The sequence below is a fragment of the Silurus meridionalis genome, chromosome 2, assembly GCF_014805685.1.
Source record: "Silurus meridionalis isolate SWU-2019-XX chromosome 2, ASM1480568v1, whole genome shotgun sequence".
Classification (NCBI taxonomy): Eukaryota; Metazoa; Chordata; class Actinopteri; order Siluriformes; family Siluridae; genus Silurus; species Silurus meridionalis.
Genome location: NC_060885.1, coordinates 17,017,909 through 17,041,339, shown reverse-complemented (window position 1 = coordinate 17,041,339; position 23,431 = coordinate 17,017,909). Strand labels below are relative to the sequence as shown.

General features: G+C 36.9%; 4 protein-coding genes across 6 annotated transcripts; 3 read left to right on the top strand and 1 right to left on the bottom strand.

Moving 5' to 3' along the window:
- Positions 1-1,203: 1,203 nt before the first annotated feature.
- eif4ebp2 (eukaryotic translation initiation factor 4E binding protein 2) lies at positions 1,204-4,350 on the bottom strand. The gene is made up of 3 exons (XM_046865187.1): positions 4,030-4,350; positions 2,890-3,072; positions 1,204-2,771 (listed from the first exon to the last, which is right to left on the bottom strand). The coding sequence occupies exons 1-3, from the start codon at positions 4,160-4,162 to the stop codon at positions 2,740-2,742; spliced, it is 348 nt and encodes a 115-aa protein (XP_046721143.1). The 5' UTR covers positions 4,163-4,350; the 3' UTR covers positions 1,204-2,739.
- Positions 4,351-4,631: 281 nt separating this feature from the next.
- Positions 4,632-13,088, top strand: ppa1b (inorganic pyrophosphatase 1b). Of its 2 annotated transcripts, XM_046865174.1 has the most exons (12): positions 4,632-4,762; positions 6,718-6,829; positions 8,104-8,168; positions 8,493-8,546; positions 8,733-8,852; positions 9,551-9,637; positions 9,715-9,841; positions 9,959-10,086; positions 10,789-10,874; positions 11,296-11,371; positions 12,436-12,475; positions 12,767-13,088. In XM_046865174.1, exons 2-12 carry the CDS (start codon positions 6,769-6,771, stop codon positions 12,793-12,795), a joined length of 873 nt encoding a protein of 290 aa, XP_046721130.1. In that variant the 5' UTR covers positions 4,632-4,762; positions 6,718-6,768; the 3' UTR covers positions 12,796-13,088. The 2 variants fall into 2 exon arrangements, with proteins under 2 accessions (XP_046721130.1, XP_046721122.1); XM_046865166.1 differs by lacking the exon at positions 4,632-4,762 and having other exon boundaries at positions 6,678-6,829.
- A 429-nt stretch (positions 13,089-13,517) lies between these two features.
- sar1ab (secretion associated, Ras related GTPase 1Ab) lies at positions 13,518-18,690 on the top strand. 2 transcript variants are annotated; one of them, XM_046873207.1, is made up of 7 exons: positions 13,518-13,718; positions 14,925-14,996; positions 15,102-15,221; positions 15,355-15,420; positions 15,569-15,672; positions 15,820-15,951; positions 17,756-18,690. In XM_046873207.1, the coding sequence occupies exons 2-7, from the start codon at positions 14,939-14,941 to the stop codon at positions 17,870-17,872; spliced, it is 597 nt and encodes a 198-aa protein (XP_046729163.1). In that variant the 5' UTR covers positions 13,518-13,718; positions 14,925-14,938; the 3' UTR covers positions 17,873-18,690. The 2 variants fall into 2 exon arrangements, with proteins under 2 accessions (XP_046729163.1, XP_046729153.1); XM_046873197.1 differs by lacking the exon at positions 13,518-13,718 and adding an exon at positions 14,046-14,109.
- A 795-nt stretch (positions 18,691-19,485) lies between these two features.
- On the top strand, positions 19,486-23,406 carry tysnd1 (trypsin like peroxisomal matrix peptidase 1). Its single transcript, XM_046871195.1, has 5 exons — positions 19,486-20,874; positions 21,012-21,142; positions 21,428-21,613; positions 21,942-22,133; positions 23,378-23,406. Exons 1-5 carry the CDS (start codon positions 19,817-19,819, stop codon positions 23,389-23,391), a joined length of 1,581 nt encoding a protein of 526 aa, XP_046727151.1. The 5' UTR covers positions 19,486-19,816; the 3' UTR covers positions 23,392-23,406.
- The last annotated feature ends 25 nt before the right edge of the window (positions 23,407-23,431 follow it).

The following is a 23,431-nucleotide window of genomic DNA, read 5'->3' as shown; positions in this document are numbered from 1 at the left end:
GCTGGCCCGTGTGGTCTGATCCAATAGACAAGCAACTGTAGCTCAAATTGCTGAATAAGTTAAAAATGTTAACGCTCAACTGGTCAGGACTGTTTTACCAACACAATATTAGGCAGGTGGTCATAAGGTTATGCCTGTTTGGTATATACACACACAGTCAAAACATAGCATGACACTCGTGGTTCTCCCTAAAAGCACCACAAATTTGTTAACACACAGCTGTACAGGATGCCTTTGTATAAAGCAAGAGTTCCTGTCTTGCTGTTTCGCATGAAACGTATTTATTTTTCAATTTCTTGAGGATTATTATTTGAATAAAAAAACGATCGTTACGCCTATTATGCCACCTAGTGGTCATATTAAAAATGGCAAAACAGAGAACAAGACTTTTTTTCAAGGAACTTTTATTGTGTCCACTGGCATTGGAATTTCATTTAAATCAATGTAAATTTTTACAGGGTCTCAATTTAAAAAGAAAAATACAGTCTGTGCCACTTTTTGTAGAATTTGGTAAATTAATCTGGGAAGGCTCAATACAACTGTCTCTGATGGGCAATTTATGATATCCAGTGGGTACAGAAGGTAAAAATTTGAGTTAAGGGGTTGAAAGACACTGCGAATTCGACAGCTCACAAGACATTACAAGATTACATTCAGCAAATATGCCACTATCTGCTTTACCATATGTTTCCATCTTGCCAATTGGAATTTAAAGTCGAAATTAAAGTTAAATTGTAAATTTAGACAGTACAAATAATATGGGGTTGGGAATCACAGCTGCAATGTTTAGCAAAAAATCAGGACCCAGTAAATTCAATAAGTTTAAGCATTTTTTTTTTTTTCGTATTTCAACCAACATATTGCTGCAAGCCCAAACCTTTTACCTCTAAAGCAGAGGGAAAAAAAAAAATAACGGACATGTCTCCAAAGATATAAATGCATTCTGATAAAACATCTTAATCCTAATCTCAGGGAAAAAAAAAAAAAAAAAAAAAAAAAAAAACACGGGGAAAATCTCAGGATAAAAGGGACTTAATCCTGTCACAGCTGTGACACTAAGTAATGTAAGGCATAGGTAAAGAGACTTATGCTAAAAAGACAAATGTCACAGAAGCAGAATATAAATCGAATTCTCTTTTAAGTCACTTAAAAGAATCCTTTTGCTCTCCTGTGGAAACTCTTAAACCTTCTCCATTTTGTATGAGGAAACCAAAAAAAAAAAAAAAATTTCATAGATACATTTTTTTTTTTTTTTATGCTGAGCTTAGGATAAGATATAAACGAGTTAATGTGCATAGAGGAGTACTGGAAATGTTTCATTCAAGCTTTTGATCAGTCCAAAAAAATATATAATACAAAAAAAAAAAAAATCAAATGCCAGGTCACTGCAACTATTCATCATCTCAAATGCTGTTACAACTTTTCCTAACCGCATTATCACTGATGCATAATTGCAGAACAAACTTCCTGACAACACTTCAGTGCTTTCCTACCATTTTAAACTGATGTTGAAGGTTTGTAAATATAGTAGCAAATGGAAAGCAAAAGTAGACGTCACAACTGGCATTATGGTGTATATACTTCCCTATTATTTCACCTGTGTAGGCGCTAAAAGTCACACATTGTAAGTGACATAACTGCATCTTGAGACCAGCTCTGGAATGGGGCTTCTTTTTACCTATTATATAAATCTGATTTAACCCTTTACTGGTCCAAAAGCTGTGCATGTTGTCATTACCTTTGACCAACAACTAGTTTTGGGTCACTTGTACTACAGCATCTGTTTTTTTTCTTTTAGACTGTGACCACAAAGCTGATGGCAATGCTTCAAGTATCATCAGGAATTTACTCAGAAATCAAAAGACAGGGTGCAAATTATATTGCAGGCAAAGATCAATCTGACAACTGATCATAGTATCACTAGCGGAAAACAACCTGGTCATCAATATGTTTTCCAACTGATATTTTTGCATTAAATAAAAGATGAAGGGGAAAATATTGGAGTAGAAATTTGGCAGGATTCCAACTGCGCTTCTTACTTAAAGTGCATGGTTTAGGCATTTATAAAACTATTTACCCATGCTGAATCTAAAGCAAGTTATAGCACATTTGAAAAAAGAAAACAATGGTTCCAGCGATGTAGCAATGCGCAATTCGAAAGAGTTGGAATGAAAATGGTTCTCTTTCAAAACCGAAACGCACGACCCTCGTCAAATGCTACTAGACCTTGTTAAGGAAATAAAACAAAACAAACAAACCCCCACATACTTGAAAAAATTGACTATTGAAAATGATGAAACAACAAGGAGGTAACAGAAGGTGCACTGATGAAATGCCTGGATAACAGACACAGTGAACATTTTGGGTCGTTTATCTTACTGTAAAAACGGCACTAAATAACCATGAAGAAATCTCTTGGTGGCTGTTTTGCAAGTGAAACGGATTACATTAATTGTTACATTTGGGCACTTAAATACAGACATTTCCCTTGCTGGGTGGCCAAAGACTGTACAGCTGTTGGTAGCCCTGAAACCTAATCAAACAATTAATCATCATTTGTTAACTTTTAGGGCTCCAGCAGCCCACTGGGCCAACAGGAGTTGACTATCCCATGATTATTTATCAACCAACAGCTAGAGAGAGCTAAAGGAGAGGGCTCACAACATTGGTTTCTACAAGCCAAGCCACTGGCACATGGACGCCAGATTATTATTCGCTCATCATGTTGGTTCCTCTTCTTTAGATGTCCATCTCGAACTGAGCATCTTCACCTGAAACATAAAGCAAAGTCTCATACAGGTGCCGCAACCACAACATTTACAATTAAAATTCACTACAACGTTGGTTATCATTATAGGATTGGGGTTTAAATGAGTGAAAAAGACAAACCTGTTCCTGGTTTGCCATCGTGGTTATTGATGTTATTGGCTTCATTCTTTTTCTTCTTCTTCTCATTCAGAATGTTTTGGCTCGTCACTCCGGGGATGACGGGCAGGTGTGCTGGTGGAGTTTGGGCTATAGGGGAATTACGCCGGTCTAACAGGAACTTACGGTCATAGATGATCCGGGTGCCTGGAGTGGACAACGTGCAAGTTAGCAATGAAAACAAGAGCATGCTGGATTTTCCCTTCATTTAAATAAACACAAGGGTCATGTTATATGATAACATGCATTCATGTCAAAGCAAATGCACCTTACTGAAATGTACAATTTACAGAACTGGAGCATGGATTATTTTTACTGCAGTTCATCAGTAACATATACATACATACATAGACACACACACACACACACACACACACATATATATATATACATATACATACATACATATATATATATATATATATATATATATACATATATATATATATACATACATACATACATACATATATATATATATATATGTATGTATGTATATATATATATATATATATATATATATACACACACACACGTATGTATGTATGTATATATACACATGTATGTATGTATATATATATATATATATATATATATATATATATATATATATATATATATATATATATATATATATATATGAATTTGTAGAGATGGCTTTCTAAATGTGATCAGGTTTTTGCATATACACTGCATTTGAAAGCTAAAAGGCTAAAGGTTACATTCCTGTGAACGTCGAACACAAAATCCCTGTTTTGATTGGAGAAAACTCAATCACTACGCTGCATATTAACCAATCACGCCACTTTAAACAATAAAATGGGCGGGGCAAGTCGTCTGGCAGCATGCAGAATAGCACACGATTGGCCACCGAGAGCGCTGTACAAGAGAGCAGAAGTCATTCTTTGACACCCTGAATAGTGCGCCTACAGAGGAAGTAAACCGCCGTTTGAGCTTCAGCCCCTGTTTTTGTTTTGACCACGCTAAAGGGCTTTCTAGCGAAGCAAGTAGGCCACAGGCGAATGTCGAGCACACTGACAGGCGTCTATGTGTGAATTCTGGTTGAAGCTGCAAAAAAAAAGATGATTTTAAAGATGATATTACCGCCCGGGGTAGTTGAGAATAAAGTGCCTCCAGGAGTGGTGCAATAATCGTGAGGTAGCTGCGTTGAGTCGTCGATCAGCACCGTCCTGGTCGGAATGGCCCTGCTCTCGCTATACTGACGACTGGACGACATTGCATTCAATTTAGATTTGGGTAGCTGAGCGGTGTCGAGCTGAAGTTGTAACGCCGACGGAAGGTGGAACCCCGGGCCCTTTTCCCCCTTTCTTTTGTCTTTTTTTTAAGGCGCTTTTTGGGTCGTTTGCCTCGTCCTCCCAGCCGTCAGCACCGTCCGTCCGTCCCTCCCTCCGCCAGGCAGGAAGCAGTGCGCCTCCGGAGGATATGAGCGCAAAACAAGAGCTGAACACGTGTTCATACCGGGCGCGTCTCAATCTAGATCTATGTAGGCAGCCTACCCGGTCACACACTTCATTCACTCAGGTTTTCAGAGCCTGTAGCCAGATCGGTTAGATGTCAACATTACAGTCACTCTACTGCATAGGGTGCAACTGTATCCCTGAGAGTGATCCATGGGTGCAAATCCTTCGACTTAATCCATTACCAGTCCATGACATAGAGCCAAACACATTCACATTTTGTAGGCAGCTGAGAGCAGCCAGTCCAAGAGGAGGAACCCTGGGAGAACATGTGTCCTTGTCATTCTACTAAAAATAATCATTTGGATAAAACAGGCTTGAATTAGTCTTAAGGTTATGGTAGAAGAACTTTGACTTTGGTAAGTCTAAGCAACATTTAACAACATTTTCTGTGCACCAATTTCGAATTAATGAAAGGAAAACCTGCTGTGGGCGCAGTTTGGTCTCACTTGTTCCTTTAGAGCAGATAATCCCAAAGTATAGCCTGAAATGTTATATATGAGAAGTGGAAAGAAGGGGGAAAATGCCAGAGTGATAGATTTTCATTAACATTTTCCATTATTTTTTAGCTTTAAATGTAAAGAATATAAATGAAGGTACAACATGCTTTGGGCCACTCAACAAACATCTAATTAAGGACAGATCCAAGCAGTGGCACACAGACAAGAAGAAACCGTCTGCTGTTTTGAAAGAATACACTATTTACTATCATTATGATATAAAACATTCTGCAGCTTTCCCAAAGTATTTAATTCTATGCAACATGTGCCCTGGCCAACAGCCCTTAATCAAGTTTGATTATTGGCCCTTCATAGGGAAAAAGTTTGGGTGCCTCCGCATTAGAGTGATGAATCACTGCAACACTGCGACACATTCAACACACTTACCTTTATCTGATCCGAAAACATTTCTGAGTTTATAGTCTCCTTAAACATGATACAGGGTACAAGTGCTCCAAATAGATCAGTGAGCATGAAAATCATGTAAACTACATTATATCCATCACAGTCAGCAAACCTCTATACACTCAAAGAACTTAAGACAGTGCTTTCCAATGTCATCATCCAAACATCTGCTAAAACACATCAAATCAAATCAAATTTTATTTGTCACATACACATACATACAGGGTACGACATGCAGTGAAATGCTTATTATATATATTAAAAAATATATATATATTATTTATATATATATATATATATATATATATATATATATATAGATATAGATATAAATAAAATAAAAATATTTATGGTGTGGTGTAAAGTGTCAGTGTGCGGTATGGTGTGGTGTAAAGTGTCCGTGTGCGGTATGGTGTGGTGTAAAGTGTCCGTGTGTGGTATGGTGTGGTGTAAAGTGTCCGTGTGCGGTATGGTGTGGTAGAACATTATATTCAAATCATGTCAAATATTCTCCATTTTGGATCACTTGGATAATTTAATTTAGCTGGTGTTGGATCTGTGATGATTTTAAATGTTGAGCTATTTTATGAGTTGCTCAGTTGCTCCTAGTTTTATAACCATAACGACTGTATAAGACTGTAGAAAGAACATTACTGATAATCTTATACTCCAGTGCTCATGTTAGTTCTCACTCTCCAGTGTTCTGTATTGTTGAAAGATTTATGATCACACTCTTGATGTCACCCAAATGAGGATGTTTCCCTCTCAAGGTTTCTTCCTCATAACATTTAAGGGAGTTTTTCCTTGCCACAGTCGCCACTGCTCATCAGGGATAAATATACACCATTCACCTTGACTGTTGATTTCTGTCAAGCTGCTTTGAGACAATGTCTGTTGTGAAAAGTGCTATTGAAATAAACTTGACTTGACTAGATTTAGTTTCCCAGATATCCCTTTTTATTTTTTTTATTTATTTTTTAAAGACCTGACTTTATTAATGAAACTGTGGTTTATTCCTTACACTTACACCCAAAAAAGTAGTGGAAAGACTTCTCAGAAAAGTGGATAAAAAACTTCCCAGCAAATGGGGATTCAATCTGGACTGAGATGTTCAAAAAGTGCATTTGGGTATGATTGTTAGGTGTCCACAAATTTGTGGTCATATAGTATGCTTCTAAATAAAAAAATAAAAAATACCTAAAATAAAGTCTTTGTTTCGGTAAAAGTATTTATGTAGATTATATCATACAGAAACAGTTTATGTTCATTCTAACATCAGGAGTCATTTTAATCTTGAGCTAAAAATAACCCGTATTTCCTGCTCTGCTCGAGCAAGTGAGGGAGGGATCATGTGCTCTGAATTGTGACTCTTCCTCCTCCAACACGAAGGCTTTTTGTTGAACTTTCAGAGTACCACGTCATTGAGTCGCATTCTCACCTCACGCGTACCGGTGGCAGCCATGAGCTTCTCCATCGAAGAACGAGGAAATCCCAACACTCTGAGCTACAGGGTGTTTTACAGTGAGTGACGAGTTTCTTTTTTTAATCATCTAAAAAGAAATCCTGTAATGAACGATACAGCTTTTGGAATCTAGAGAGGATGAGCCACGTGTCCCATAGACTACAGTTGCATCATTTACCAGTTTAGGATGAGTTACTCTACATATCTGCAATGCGAAGTCAAGTTCACGTGTTAAACACGCTGTAGCTGTGGACGCTGTAGTCAGGACAGATAATAGGCAGGTTTTTCTCCGTTAATTGTCATGACAGAACATCAGTCCTGTAGGATCTGTTGTTTACACATATATAAATCAGTCAACAAATAAATAAATCCCTGGTGTAAATTGAGTGTTCTGTTACTTAAATACCCCCAGGAGATAATGGGATCCGATTTTCTTTTCCGCGCCGAGAGAAACGTGGAATGATGTCCGTAGTGACGCCATGATTAGTTGCTATGGGAGTCGCCATGACTAACCTGCTATTCTTGAAATGATGGGATGGCGCTGTGATTTTGATGAAGCATGGTGCTTCCGAGTTCATTATTCGATTAAGTTTTTGGGAACGTTAAAAAGGTGTTAAAAACATCACCCTGCTGGGTGCTGATCCTCCTACTGATCCTTCACACTAATGTATGAACACAACTGGATTATTGTGCACGCGCCTGTTCACTTGGCTGCGCGTACACGTGTAGTGTCTCCTGGACCTGAGGCGCTGCCCAAAGACTTTACTGCACCTTATGACTAACCTTATAGAAGATCATTTAGATGCGAATTTTATGTCATTTAAATGATATATTTTCGGTTTTATGGCTGTCGTATAACGTGTGTAAACAAAAGTAAAACGACATGAGACGCAATAATACTGAAACGAATTTGAAAGTGAAAGTTCTGTCTGTCTGTCTGTCTGTCTGTCTGTCAGTCTGTCTTCCTTCATTCCAGGTATTGTTTTATGTTGTATTGTGTTCTGCCTGAATTTTGGATGAATTTTATTTTCAATGCTGTTCCTCTACTGTCTGTCTGTCTGTCTGTCTGTCTGTCTATCTATCTATCTATCTATCTATCTATCTATCTATCTATCTATCTATCTATCTATCTATCTATCTATCTATCATCCAATTTAGTCAGAACCCCTTTTTGTTGATCCCTAATGTGACATTTAATAACTAACCTGCATTACGCTACATAGAGTTATTTAGATCATCAAAGCATTAATACTGTGATTCACTGATGGAAACTGTATCTTAGATTTCTCTTTGTGACCTTTGTGTTACCTTTTTTTTTCTCTTCTCTAAACAGAGGACCAGGATGGAAAATACATTTCGCCATTTCACGACATCCCTTTGTACGCAGATGAAGCCCAGGTATTGTGTTCCTGTAACCTAGTTGTCAAGTTACTTCACTCTTGGGTGTAATTATAGATGAATTATAGAAGAGTTCTTTTTTCCTCCCCTGAGACCACTTGTGTAATCAGAGTTCATGTCTCAACTTTTACTGATTTGTTGTAAGTTTAAAAAAAAAAAAAAAAGTGCAGCAATTCTAACCTTTTAGCACAGTTGTTATAGTGTTTTCACTCGGTTTCTTATTTTTCTTCTACTATAGTAGTCATGCTATTACTATTAAAATAATATTAATTAACTATTCTTCTTCTTCTTCTTATATGAATTATATCAAATTTTGTTCCACAGAACATTTTCCATATGGTTGTGGAGGTACCCCGATGGACAAATGCAAAAATGGAGGTATAACTAATAAATACAATTTTGTAGCCAATCCATCAATGCAGTTTTTGTCAAGTCTTGTGATATTGCTCGTGTCCTATTCATTTACACTTTATATACTTTATACTTTATATTACACTTCATATTTATATGTATAACTGTGTCTTACCTGTAAATGATACGGTTCTAACGTGTTTTTATTCTCAGATTGCCACAAAGGACCCACTTAATCCAATAAAGCAGGATGTAAAAAAGGGGAATTTGCGATATGTGGCCAGTGTTTTCCCACATAAAGGTTACATCTGGAACTATGGTGCAATTCCTCAGGTAAGGCAGACAAAATGAATGTACTTTTCTGACCAATTAGATTGTGTATAATTTAAATACATTTTCACTTGTGATCAGTTGTGTTGAAAATGCTCAGAACCAGACTTACTTTAGTTTAGTCCACCTCCAGACCCATAACCTAGACTAGGCAGTTCCACAGCTTTTGTGTCTGCACCATTGTCAGAAACAGCACCAAACTCTTTTTTAAAAATATATATTTATGAGAATAAGTTATTCCCTAATGCTGTGACATTGTGTAAGGCCAAGGCTTTATTAACTCTCAAGAGCAGGTTTTATGACTATGACTTAATCTTTTTTTTTTCTTTTTCTGACAGTACAATACCATTGCTGCACACAAAATGCAGAACGAAGTGCGATAAAAACAATGAAGCAGCAATTAGCTCTTTTTTTAAACATTAAGTAAAAATATAAAACCAACTTTGTTAATGTATTGTAAAGCAGGGGACTCTTTCAGGATTTTTGTCTTTGAGAATGTATGTAGAGTTGTATACATTATATTTCTTTAATAAGGAATTGAAATGGCTGCTCTGTTCAAATATAAAAAAACTGCACTTGCTCTTTTACAGAAGCTTGACATTGCTTCAGCTTTCATTGAAATCAATCATTAAAACACTAACAGTGGTTCACATGGTTTTCATGGTGTCTCTGACTCCAGCCATTTTTTTCCATTCTGACAGACCTGGGAAGACCCAGGCCACAAAGACTGTGATACTGGATGCTGTGGTGACAATGACCCAATTGATGTCTGTGAAATTGGAAGCAGGGTATGTATTAATTTATCTGTAAATTAGAATAATTTGCAGTTTAGTTTATACATGTATATAACTGTGATATTTTTCAGGTATGCTCACGAGGAGAAGTTATCAAAGTGAAAGTCCTGGGTGTACTGGCTATGATTGATGAAGGCGAAACTGACTGGAAAGTTATTGCAATCAATGTTGATGATCCAGAAGCAAAAGACTTGAATGGTGAGTGATTTTATTTACTTTTTTGTATGAATGACTTTTATTTTGTTATTTTTCCTTTACATGACACTATTTATAAAAATGGTATCGTTCTCATTTGCTCTGCGATGTTCATTTCAGATATTGCTGATGTTCAGCGACTCAAGCCAGGCTACCTTGAAGCTACGGTGGATTGGTTTAGACGGTACAAAGTACCAGATGGGAAGCCTGAAAACCAGTTTGCTTTTAATGGGGAGTTTAAAGACAAGGTATTCTCATTATTCTTTTCCCACTGTTTAGGTCAATAGAAAAAAGGAAGAAGAGAATCTTCTTCTTCTTTCGGCTTCTCCCATTAGGAGTCGTCACAGTGGACCATCCGTCTCCATACCCCCTGTCCTCTACATCTGCCTCTTTCAACCCAACTACCTGCATGTCTAAAAAAGGAAGAAGAAAAAAAAATATGAGAAATTTCATTGACTTACCATTTAGAAGGGCAAGCCACAGGAGTGGACCAATCACAGATATCATGTTCTGGTTGCTAATTTAATTGGTTGCTAATTTAGTTTGTAAGATTTTGTAAGAAGAAAACTCTTATCTCTTGACACATTATTGTATTTTTAATCTGGTATGCATGTTTTAACTTTTTGCAATATCTGATGTGAGTGACTGTAGAATAATTCCTACTAGGCTAGTTCATTAAGGGAGTCTTAATATCAGGGATACACGGATATTTTAAAGCAAATAAATGTATCACAAAACTGCTTTCTGTTATAAGCAACATTTTTTTGTCTAACCGTTTTGTTAAGCTTGCAAATACAGTGTGCTTGATTAGCTCACATTAGAATTTTTTTACTGTAGCTAATAAATTAATTTTCACCCTGAACCAATGTCATCAATATGCATATTTGTAAAGTTCAGAACAATCATTTAATGTTTTTATTTTTTATTTTTATTTATTTAAAAAAATACAGGACTTTGCCATTAAGACAATCAAAAGCACCCATGATTTTTGGAAGACACTTATTTCACAACAGACCAGTGCAGGAGGTCTGAGCTGGTAAGTTTATTTTCACATTGTCATTTCAGTGTAATGCTTAAAGAACCGTGTTGTGTTTCAGTCCACTAATTTGGTTTAGTGGGTGCATTAAGAGTGCTTATATTTCATATAATTGCACTGGATATTAGCATGGTTATAATTTGTAAACTTCCTAGGACAAGGCCTGTAGGTAATCCAAGCTGTAAATTAAATACTTTGTGAATGTATTTAATGTGAACACATCATAAAATCTATTTTAGACACACAAACCTTAACAAGTCTTTGAATAAAGCAATACAAGGATCTGTAACGGATAGTGATGTAGCCTAGAAATGTGAAAAGGAATACACACCAGAATAATAGCAATATTGTCATATATTATTGTGTTTATTTTATGCAAAATTTGCTCTAGTAGATGTGATCTTTTTGCTTTGCTTTGCAGTAAAAACACTTGTGTGTCAGAGGCAGGAAGTCCATTCTTCTTCTCAGTGGAGGACGCCAAGGCAGTTGTTGATGGCGTAAGAACTTTTTCAACCCTCTTAAGTTTTGTTTGTTTATGAAATTGAGATATTTATATCTGATTTTAAATTTTTTATGATAATGGTTTAGAGACAGTGGCATTGAGTAAAAGACAGGCGGTGGAGCTGGAGGTAGCAGAGCTGAAGATGTTGAGGTTTTCGTTGGGAGTGACGAGGATGGACAGGATTAGAAATTAGTTTATTAGAGGGACGGTGCATGTAGGACGTTCTGAAGACAAGGTGAGGGAGGTTTGATTGAGATGGTTTGGACATGTGCAGAGGAGGGACATGGGGTATATCGGTAGAAGAATGCTGAGGATGGAGCCACCAGGAAGGAGGAAAAGAGGAAGGCCAAGGAGGAGGTTTATGGATGTGGTAGACCATGCAGGTAGTTTGGTTGAAAGAGGCAGATGTAGAGGACAGGGGGGGAATGGAGACGGATGATCCGCTGTGGCGACCCCTAATGGGAGAAGCCGAAAGAAGAAGTCTTTTGTGTACATCGTGGATGTTCAGTGTTTTTTGTTTCTTGTTGTCCCCCCCCTCAGGTAATTAATATGTTTCTGTCTTGACCAGGGTGGTCCAAACTGTTCCTCAATAGAGAGGTGTGGTTTCAGGTTTTCATTTGTAGAAAGCAAAAGCTACACCTGATTCTACCTTTTAAAGCCTCCTCCTCCTCCTACCCTTCTGGATAAGCCTGGGCACTCCTGGTGTAGAAATGAATGCACTCTTTGGAATAATATGATGATAGATTTATAATATAAGATGAAGACGTGTATTTTCTGTGTAGCTGTACTTGTATTTTGAACTCTGGTTACATGCTAAAAGCTACAGTGTATAACCTTTTTGAGGTAGCAGTTTTAAGGAATGTCTGCTTTGCAGCAAAAAATGCATCCTGTGACTAATTCTGCATATTCAAATTTTATTCAGGAAATGTAAAATTCTAGTTTTGCTACGTAATATTAGCATATTAAAATAAAATCATATTTATAATTGTCAATAAATTTGACCCCTGTCTTTAATGTCTTTACATATTGTTGTTTTTTTTTCTCTTTTCTTTTTTCCAGACTTGTCCCTGTGGCGAGGCAGGATGTATTCCAGACTCAGGTATGTGGCTCTTTTTTTTTTTTTTTTTTTTTACCCAGTTGGTTGTTAAACACAAATATCAAAAATTTCTCTATAGACTTTTTAAGTGACATTAAAATAATAGCATTGTATTTCCTTCCAATACACAATATTTAAGATATTGAAGCAAAGTAGGGCACAGACAGTTTCTGTCCTGGGGCAAAGTCCTAGAAACTCTATTTTTAACTGAATAGCTTAGAAATGTCATGTTTTGTGATGAGCAAAATGTAATACCTCTGAAGTAAAAACTAATGTGATTTTGTTCTTTTTCAGTTGACAAATGGTTTTATTATCAGAAGTGACGAGAAAACAGCCCAATCTTGATGGACCAGTCTGATTTCCTCCATTTAGAGTATGTGCACATAGACAGAATAAATAATTTAAAATGGATTGAAAAATATCAGGGTTAACACATCCTTATATATATATATATATATATATATATATATATATATATATATATATATATATATATATATATATATATATATATATATATAATGTGCATACAGTCTGTGATTGTTATGGAAAGTAGTAGTCTGGTCAAACTTGAAAGTTGCATCAATAAAGTCTTTCTGCTTGTTCCTGCCACTGTGTCATCTGTGATTTTTGTTTATCAAATGTACTACATGAACGTTTTGATACTGTATTAATGATCAAAGGTTGGTGCTCACACCAGGGGTGTTGCAGGATCCAGTGAACATGTCTGTGGTTGTAGAATACTGATCTACACCATTTTACTTTAATGGGAAGGTGGTAGCTTCATGGTTAGGTATTGGACTCTGGATCGGAATGTCACAAGTTCAAATCCCAGCACCACCATACTGCCACTGCTGGGCCCTTGAGCATGGACCTTAACCCTTAACTGCTCAGTTGTACATTTTTCTCAGTATTGTTTATCCATCATTGCTTTGAAGGAAGAGCTGCTTGTCCAAGTTCCTACATGCTTGGGTGGTATTTTCCAGCCCTTAGCTACACCCCTGTTTCACACACAGCTGCTGTTTAACATTACTCTTTCTCACCACACACGCACGAGGGCGCTGCGCACACTCAGTAAGTGCATACTCCAGTACGGTCTGTTTGTTTACTTGACGCATTTATTTAGATATTAGCCAATGTAGATTACAAGCAGTTTTGACATCTACTGCGATCAAGTCGTGGATACAACAGAGAGGAAGCTGAGGTGTGTTTCAGTGACTTGGAGCTGACGGAGTGACTACTCGAGGTGCGTTGATACTGAAACAGGACTCTGCTATACCATCGCACTTCATATTAGACTGGGTACACCCTCATACTGGCCTTATGCATTTACAACTATATTAATGTGACTTCATGATGATTTTTTTTTTAATCTTTATTAGAGGGATAAATAGGATTAGTATTGCTGCTTGGCCTTTCTCGCTCTCTCTATATATAGGCTACTCAGGGCGACTTGTATGGGCTTCGACGGCCACAATGTTTCCATCCCGTTGTAAATCCTAGTGTAAATGCCACGTTACAATTAATAAAACCTGAGTTTATTATAGAATTATGGTTTATTAATAAGACGCTTTGTCGCGTTTATCACATGTCCAAAACGCAAACAGAAAGTTCGGGAATCAGGCATCGTTTTCATGGTATTTGTGTGTGTGTGTGTGTGTGTGTGTGTGTGTGTGTGTGTGTGTATCTGCCATTTCAGTGACGTTTGTGCGCGCGTGTGTGTATGTACAGTATATGTGCGCCCGCGTGGGCTTGCAGGTTTCAATATCTTTGTGGGGACCTGTAAGAGGCCTACCGTGTCCCTATAAGTACAAGTATATGCGACATTTTAGATTTTATGAGGACATTTTGCTGTTTTATTTTACACGAAACACGTTTAAATTTTTTTTTTGGCAAAAGAAAGTGCAACTTTGTAAACATACATTTATTTAAAATAAAAATTATATATATACCAATGGCACACACACACACACACACACACACACACACACACACATACATACATTTGATATATCAAACGTGTGTGTGTGTGTGTGCCATTGGCTCATGGTATCGGGTAACTATCTGTAACGCTTTCGTAAAAATAGTAGGTTGCTAAATAGTGTTGCATCTGTAGGACAGGGTGTAAAAAATCCAGTGGAATTGTGCAAATCAGACAATGCATTAAGAAATGCCATACTGTGTGTGTGTGTGTGTGTGTGTGTGTGTGTGTGTGTGTGTGTGTGGTGGTGGTGGTGGTGGTGTTGGGGGGGTATGAGATAGTAATGAGATGTTCTTAAGAAGCTATGCATGGGTGTATCCATGCCATTGCTCACATTTTAGCCTGCTTTTGTCCATCGAACTGCACCACAATGTAAACCTTAAGATGTTGTACTTGAAATGCAGGGATAGTAATTATTAATGAGTTGGTCTCATTATATCTGTTCGGTTTCTGTTATTTCTTTGTCTTCAGAGGACAGCTACAGAATGTCTTTCATATTTGATTGGATCTACAGAGGATTCAGTAGTGTGTTAAAAATTTTAGGTAACGTATCAGAAATAAAACCATTTTGTCATAAGTATTGTTCATGTAATTTAACTATTAAGAGTATTAATAATACTTGATTGTTTTCACCCATTCTTTCTATAGGATTGTATAAAAAGTCCGGAAAGCTGGTTTTCCTTGGATTAGACAATGCAGGAAAAACAACATTATTGCACATGCTTAAGGATGATCGGCTCGGACTGCATGTGCCAACACTCCATCCAAGTCAGTAGTCATTGTTCATTTGGGCAGCATAGATACACTGCATGCAGAATGTGGAAAAAGGTTTGAAAGTAAGCATTCAATTTTAAACCTGATCATCTTGGTTTATTTTGCTTTTGTTTTGGCGTTCTTTTAGCTTCAGAAGAGTTGACTATTGCTGGGATGACTTTCACTACATTTGACTTGGGTGGACATGCACAAGGTAAATATTGTGATTTATCAAACTATCTGATGATTTATATCATGATCAAACAGTATGATTTATAGTGTAAGTGTTCACATTACAGTTGCAGGCACATACAAAAATAACGGTTTTACAGCTTTATAATGTTTCTGTTCTTCAACTGCAGCAAGAAGAGTTTGGAAGAATTACTTACCAGCTATAAATGGAATAGTCTATCTTGTGGATTGTGCTGACCATGAACGTCTAAATGAGGCCAAAGTTGAACTAGATGTAAGCTTTTATTATTATTGTTGTTGTTTCATTGTTGAAAATTAACAATAATAATAATAATAATAATAAAAAAATTATTTTCTATACAAAGACAGTTTCTATAGAAACTCCATCATTACTATTAAAAATTTTTGTTCTGTATTTTAGGCCCTGCTAACTGATGAGACCATATCCAATGTGCCAATCCTTATTTTGGGAAATAAAATTGATCGACCTGAGGCAATAAGTGAAGATGCATTGAGAGGAACATTTGGCCTACATGGACAAACTACTGGAAAGGTAGGAAATGAATTAGTAACAAACATATGCTTATTCATGGTCTTTAGGGTTAATCTATGTATTTATTTTTTTATATTTCTCAATGTGCTTTTTAAATTTATCTAAAAAATGTATTCGGCCTAAATTCTTTGAAGCTGCCTTTTACCACAATTATATACAGCATCTCACAAAATTAAGTACACCCCTCACATTTCAGCAACTATTTTAGTATATACTCTTAAGGAACAATACTATAGAAATGAAACTTGGATATATTTTAGAGTAGAAAATGAGCAGCTTTTATTGCAGTACATATTAATCTGTCCTTAAATAACTCAACATGCAGCCATTATTTTCAAAATAACTGGCAACAAAATTAAGTACACCCTAAGTGAACATGTCAAGACTGTATCCAAAGTGTCAATATTTTGTGTGATCACCATTGTTAATTAGCACTTAACCCTCCTGAGCATGGAATTCACCAGAGCTGCACAGGTTGTTGCTAAAATCTTCTTCCATTCCTCCATAATGACATTGCAGAGCTGCTGGATGTTAAACATATGACAGTTCTCTACTGCCCCACAGGTGCACAATAGGGTTCAGGTCTTGAGACATACTTGGCCACTCCATCACCTTTACCTTCAGATTCCTCACCCTCATCTTGGTGGTGTGTTGGGGTTGTTATTATTTTTGAAAACTGCCATTTCTGAAGGGAGGGCATAATATTCCGCTTTAGAATGTCACAGTTCATGTTGGAATCCATGTTTCCGCTCAATGAACCGCAGCTTCCCAGACCATGATGCTACCACCACCATGCTTGACTGTAGGCAAGACACAATTTTCTTTATACTCCTCACCAGGGTGTCACCACACATGCTGGACACCATCTGAGCCAAACAAGTTTATCTTAGTCTGATTAGACCACAGGACATGGCTCCAGTAATCCATGTTCTTGGACAAGTTGACTTCAGCAAAACATTTGCGGACTTTATTGTGAACCAGCTTGAGAAGAGGCTGATGCATCTGATTTTTTAAGCCAACTTCTACACCTGATACACAGCACGAGGGCTCAACTTCTTTGATCGACCCTTCTATGGCCAGTTCCGAGTGGTACCCTCTGTTTTAAGGTGTTACCGATCTTCTTACAGCCAAGGCCATCTTTGTGGAGAGCAACAATTGTAATGACCAAATCCTCAGAAAAATCTTGCCATGAGGTGCCATTAGGTGCCCTGACCAGTGGTCAGTGTAAGAGAATTGTACTGAAAGCACCAAATATTACCTGCTCTAATACAAGATAAACAAATGTCTATTGTCCTGTCAAACAGACAAAAACATGAACATGATGAATAGGACATGTGACTTTGCATGGTTAAACAACATAGAGCTGTTAGTTCTTAGGGTGTACTCACTTATGTTGCCAGTTATTTTGACAAAAAAAAAGGAAAAAAAATAAATAAAAGGACAGTAAATCTGTAATGCTAAACATGCTGCACATTGACTACTTTAAAATATATCATACAATAATATAAGTTTCATTTCTATAGTATTGTTCCTTTGAAAGTATATCATAAAATGGTTGCTAAAATGTGAAGGGTGTACTCACTTTTGTGAGGTACTATATATTTTGCATTAAAGCTTGTACAATTCTGGAATACTCTGATCACAATATATCTCAGTACAGTGTAGAATTAGCTTTATATTTGCATAATTTATATAAATATATATATATATATATATATATATATATATATATATATATATATATATATATATATATATAATTAAAAAAAATGTTTTTTGCTAATAATTGATTGTTTATCTTTAGGGCAATGTGTCACTGAAGGAGCTGAACATGAGGCCACTGGAACTTTTCATGTGCAGCGTGTTAAAACGACAAGGATACGGGGATGGTTTCCGATGGCTTTCTCAATACATTGACTAATTGATTAAGACCCAACAGCCTCTGCAAATATGCCTGACCCTATTTATTGAAGATTTGACTCAGGAGTAAACTATTTAAAATGTAATGAAAACTGACAGTTGTTCATGTAGTATTTTTTAATTGTGCCAAAAATAGAATATGCTCCTGAAATATATTTGTGTAGTCTCAAGACTGCATAATTTTTTCTTTTAAATTCAATAAGGATAGCAAACTGTATGGTACATGTTGAGTCAGGGGGTATTTTAGGATAAATAGTATTATAATTAGATTTTGTTGAGTCTATCCACATTACATACACTTTCTGTTACATACATTTTCAGTTAAATATGTATTGCACGTTTGATCAAATAAGAAAAGTGATTTTCGGCCATGATGTGGAAACTAACCAACAAGTATAAGACGTGCAATAATTAGATGCATGTTGGTTGTATATTCATTATTTTTATGTTTAAACAATATTACCACCAGTGTGCCTTTATGAGAGTAGTGTGGTCTACAACTGATTGGTGCTTTAATTTAAAGGCGACGCTGTTGTAGATGCAATATATACAATAATTCATTCACTCATTCAAAATTTATGAATTATTTCTGCACTTTTGAGCTGCAAATACATCTGACATGCGACAATGAGCAAGAGTAAATGCACAACAACAAGCTTCTGGATAAAGCACGCTCGTACAATACAGTCACGTTAAGTCACTTTTCACATTTGTAAATAGAACTGCATCTTTTTTAAATGTGGCTTAGAAAACCTTAATGGCACACTCTCCAAGGCTTATTTTGGCGCAGACAAAAAATAAAAGTGAATATTCTTGTTATGTGTTGTTTGTATTTTGTTCTGTTTATTGAATTAATAAATTATAGATTGCTGTACTTGGCATCTATCTATCTATCTATCTATCTATCTATCTATCTATCTATCTATCTATCTATCTATCTATCTATCTTACTAACTAACTACATAAAGTGTATAAAAACACAACACAACACAATACAGGTAGTCGTCGACTTACAACCTATGCAACTTACGACCATTCGACTTTTTACGACCACAATCGCTAGCTGCGGTGATCATCACATATAGATTGTGGTTTTTCCCCCTATGCCACTATGTCTGAACAGCATGACTATAGTTGTATACTGTATTATTTATTACACTCTCTTTTCACTGGAAAAGTAAAACCTCAAACCCCACTGGACCCCAGGCCTCCTCACTTGACATCAATGAGCTGGGCTTAGCACTTCTTGCTGAATGAGCATTACACACACACACACACACACACACACACACACACACACACACACACACACACACACACACAGCAGAGTGGTTAAGGGATGAGGGTCTACATCTGAAAACTGGATGTTCAAAAAAGCATGGGTTTGTGTGAGAAATACATTTTTATGTTAACGTATTAATCATTTGCATGTTGTTTACATAACCACGACCCTGGAAAGAATTTTTTTGAACTATTTGCATAACGAAAAATCTATATTAAAAACTGAATAGTGGTTCCATGTAACTAGGCGTTGCTGTTTTGGCCCTGCCCCAATCAGGACACGGGATACTTAAAGGTTATACTTTAGGGCCAATGGGAAACGATGAACACCGGTACAACGACCAATGAGATGAAACCCGGAAGTGTTTCATTTTGACCTACTGTGGCGTGTTGGTGAGGCAGCAGCAGTGCGGTTTGTAACGATGGCTGTGCTTTACATGTCTAATGTAAAGTAGAATGAGTTGAAGCCATTCGATGTGCATTACGTCGTTTGTGCCATTTTGGTGCTGTTCTTTATTTGGTTTGCGTTATACGAACGGACCACGAACGCAGTTAGTCATAAGTAGGCTGCAAGTTACATGGATGAAACTGGGTTTATTTGCGATTTGGAGAAATAGTGGCTGAATATCTCCAAAGTGTGTGTGTTAAATTTTTAATTTGTAAAATGTCTGTTGAGCAGATGTGCTGTGTTGTCTCTGTTTCTGAAAACAGCTGCAGTGAGACGCAGGAGTCGAATGGAAATCCATTGAGCTGCAGTGGAGTGGTGTTGAGCCATCAGTCTGGCCTTCTGCTCTGCAGCGGTCTGGTGCTTTCTCGTTTCCTGCTAGATAAAGAGTGTATAAGCCAAAACCCCAAAATATTATTTGCTGACAAATTTAGCAGCAAAATTCAAATTTACATAGACTACGTTGATGGAAAGGTGGACCAGGGCACCAACAAGAGATCCAATACAAATGCGTTACCAACGTGCCATAAACCTGCTGAGCTGCTCATGATGATCAACTGTGTAGAGTTCCAGGGGGCTTTTCAAAACCTCTTTACTGGCTCTGAGCAGTGGAAGTTTACTGATTGTGATGAGGACCGTGATATTCCCTACAACTCCAATTTCTTGAGCTGGTTTGCAGTGCTAAAAATGACCACAAATGCCCAAGTTGATCCTGTTCCTTGGATAAAGAGCACAATGCTTGCCAAAGGATGCTCGGTCGTAGCGTGTGGATCTCCATTCGGTTCTTTTTGTCCAGATCTTTTCATGAGTACACTGAGCAAAGGCATCGTGAGCAACCTGGCTGGAGAGGAGAATGCGTTGATTTTGACAGATGCTCGCTGTCTGCCTGGCACTCAGGGAGGAGGCCTCTTCATTAGTGATGGAGACAAGTTTTATCTTGTTGGCTTAATCACTTCCCCGCTGTGTTGGAAGTCAAACGAATGGATTGGGCTGACTTTAGTGTGTTCACTGCATTTAATTTTGAGAAACATATTACAGGCTGTAACCTCTCATCAGACATTGAGACAGATATCAACACACACTTTCACTGATATACCTCATGTTACGTGTGATGCACACCAAAATGCAGAAAATGGAAACTACCCCATGGTGGTTGTGGTTGAATGTGGACACGTTTGGGGTTCTGGAATCATGTTAAGTCCATATTTGGTGTTAACGTGCAGACACGTTGTGAATGGGAGACAGCTTCTTAAAGTCACTCTCAGTACTAGTCAAAGGTTGTATCATGCATTTTTTTTTATTATTATATATTACATATATACTGTACATATATTTATATGCATTATATGTATTTTAAGCCACCATAATCATTTCTAAATGAACAATTGTTAAAACCTGGTCTTTTCACTATCAGATCTCAGACTGTGAGTAGCAGAGTGCTGTTTTCTACAAAGATCACTTCTCCTTATGATATTGCTGTTGTGCAGCTTCAGGAGCCTTTTCCACACGTCATAGTGCCTCAGATAACCACCAAATTTGTGCCTGGTAAGACGAGAGTCGGTGTGAATAGCTGCATGTTAACTAATAGCACTTATAAGTCACACTGCCATTTTTGTAGTTCTTGTAGTCACTTCTTTTCACCCTTCCCTTACCCCTAAATTCACAGACTGTCATAAATGAAGTTTATGAGAATAAAGTAAAGCTCATGGAAAAAACTTTTCTGTTCTTTTGAGATTAAATGATAGTTCTGGATTGTTTTAAATGAATGGGATTAAAACCAGATGCATTATTTAGCAGCTACGTTAAAGATCAGCTGATTTCTGTTTTTAGGTGAGGATGTGCTTGTGCTGGGTTATGGAGCTTTAGGAAAAACCTGTGGCCCTTCCCTGACCTCAGGGATTCTCTCCAGAGTTGTGCACCTGCAAAACAAGCCAGTGATGCTGCAGACAACCTGTGCGGTGAATTGTGGAGCCAGTGGTGGGGCTGTCGTTCGTGCCAAAACGGGCGAGTTGCTAGGTAACACAGTGTTAAATAATTTTCTGCAATGGCCTCATTTCTTGTGCAATTAATTGTACAATTACTTGTATATTGGAACTCATTTTCACTCCTATTAACATTCCTACAGTCAACATACACACATCAATATGGCTATTGAGACACTGAGTTATGTTGATTTTAATCAGTAGGGGGCATTATTTAACTAATGTTTCCAAAGGTTTTTAGCCGACTAGTAAAATAAAGCATTCCAGAATATTATCTATTATTAAAGTGTAATTAAGGTTCAAGTTACAATATCTCCATCATATCCATCTAACGACCCATAAATATTTTTGCTTTTATCCAGGTATTGTGTCCAGTAATACAAGAGACTTTGCAGCCAAGGTCACATATCCCCATTTAAACTTCAGCATCCCAGTTACTGTGTTGGCGCCTCTTCTGAGTCGCTTTGCACAAACACAAGACCCTGCAGTCTTTCAGGAACTGGACAGTACAGAAGCTGAGGTTAGGAAAGTGTGGAGACTTCAGATTCCTGAAAGTAAGCTGTGAATACACATTATGTCCGACTGCAAATATCAATGATGTCATTATGTGCAACCTGTTGCATTTTACATTCCACAATTGCATTAACAAACACTGCTTAACTTCGAATTGCTGATTGTCTACTGAAAGAATAGAAAGGCAGGAAGTTGATTTTGAGGTCATAATTTTCTGATCATTTTTTCATTGGTCGATAGATGTAAAAGACTGGCGGACATCAAATGTAATTATAATTTTTAAGTATAGAGACTTATAGAAACAATTGCGTATACTTATGAAAATTATAGATTTAAAAAAATTGGTTTAAGCAACTTTTAAAATATATAAATTACTACAACATTGTAGTGTTCTAATGATTTTAAATACATTTTTAATAAGAAAAAAAGATTTTGCGATTTTATTCTATTTTGCAATGTCATTTGGGGTATTGTTCCTGAAAATGTATCTTCTTGTTCCGTTGTAGAGTGGGCCAATATTAAGTCAGGCATGAAATGGATGTCAAATTTGAAAAATTGAAAATGGGAATGCCCTCAGGTGGTGTGACTCTTCATGCATATTGTTGTCAGTATTATTTATGCTTAGGAGACTATCAGGCACTCTGAATGAAACTGACTGAAGTAAGGCTGGGGGGGAAGGAGAGTCTGATTAGAAAACAAACAAAGCCTGAAGCAGTTGTTCTCAGACTGGAGACACACTATGGACTGTTACTGCTGCGTTCACAAATTCTCCTTTCCACAGCTTATAATATGAAGTCTAACTGGCTCATCTGCTCATTAACATGACTGGGGAAAAAAAGTCTTTTGATTCTGACATGTTGTATTTTAGACTCAGATTGTAAACTCACTGTGTGTCAAATAAAAGCCCCATATATTGTTTTTCCTTTTTCTTTAAAATATTTCAAACATGCTGAAGCAAAGCTTAGAGATCCACCTTGAATTTTCCTACAGTGTTAATCAATGCTTATTGCCACTATAATAATTGGATGTCCTTTATGGCATTACAGATACCAGGTTTATATTTACAGAATTACTAGAAGTATATGGTTGAGTCTAAGTGGTCTTAGTTTCACAAAAGCAGAGGAAAGTGCAGTGGTAAATGTATTTCAGTTTGATGCAATGCAGCACTTGAAGTGAACATTTGAAGTCTGCATCTTTTTCAAAAACACAAGGTCATAAATGGGTTGAACCTGCTGGGATCAATTACTGCCAAGTTTTACATCTCATCATTGCTTTTTATCAACAGGAGAGAAGAACTAATTTGTTTTTGCCACCTGATGAGAGCACGTCTGATTATACG

Coding starts and splice junctions, on each gene's coding strand:
- eif4ebp2 (XM_046865187.1), bottom strand. CDS start 4,162: ATGTCGTCCAGTCGTCAGTATAGCGAGAGCAGGGCCATTCCGACCAGG. Junction 3,073..4,029: donor ATTCTCAACTACCCCGGGCG/GTAATATCATCT, acceptor TGTCCACTCCAG/GCACCCGGATCATCTATGAC. Junction 2,772..2,889: donor CGATGGCAAACCAGGAACAG/GTTTGTCTTTTT, acceptor TTTATGTTTCAG/GTGAAGATGCTCAGTTCGAG.
- ppa1b (XM_046865174.1), top strand. CDS start 6,769: ATGAGCTTCTCCATCGAAGAACGAGGAAATCCCAACACTCTGAGCTAC. Junction 10,087..10,788: donor ATGGGGAGTTTAAAGACAAG/GTATTCTCATTA, acceptor AAAAAAATACAG/GACTTTGCCATTAAGACAAT. Junction 12,476..12,766: donor AGGATGTATTCCAGACTCAG/GTATGTGGCTCT, acceptor GTTCTTTTTCAG/TTGACAAATGGTTTTATTAT.
- sar1ab (XM_046873197.1), top strand. CDS start 14,061: ATGTCCAAAACGCAAACAGAAAGTTCGGGAATCAGGCATCGTTTTCAT. Junction 15,421..15,568: donor CTTGGGTGGACATGCACAAG/GTAAATATTGTG, acceptor CTTCAACTGCAG/CAAGAAGAGTTTGGAAGAAT. Junction 15,952..17,755: donor ATGGACAAACTACTGGAAAG/GTAGGAAATGAA, acceptor GTTTATCTTTAG/GGCAATGTGTCACTGAAGGA.
- tysnd1 (XM_046871195.1), top strand. CDS start 19,817: ATGTCTGTTGAGCAGATGTGCTGTGTTGTCTCTGTTTCTGAAAACAGC. Junction 20,875..21,011: donor ACTCTCAGTACTAGTCAAAG/GTTGTATCATGC, acceptor TTTCACTATCAG/ATCTCAGACTGTGAGTAGCA. Junction 21,614..21,941: donor CAAAACGGGCGAGTTGCTAG/GTAACACAGTGT, acceptor GCTTTTATCCAG/GTATTGTGTCCAGTAATACA.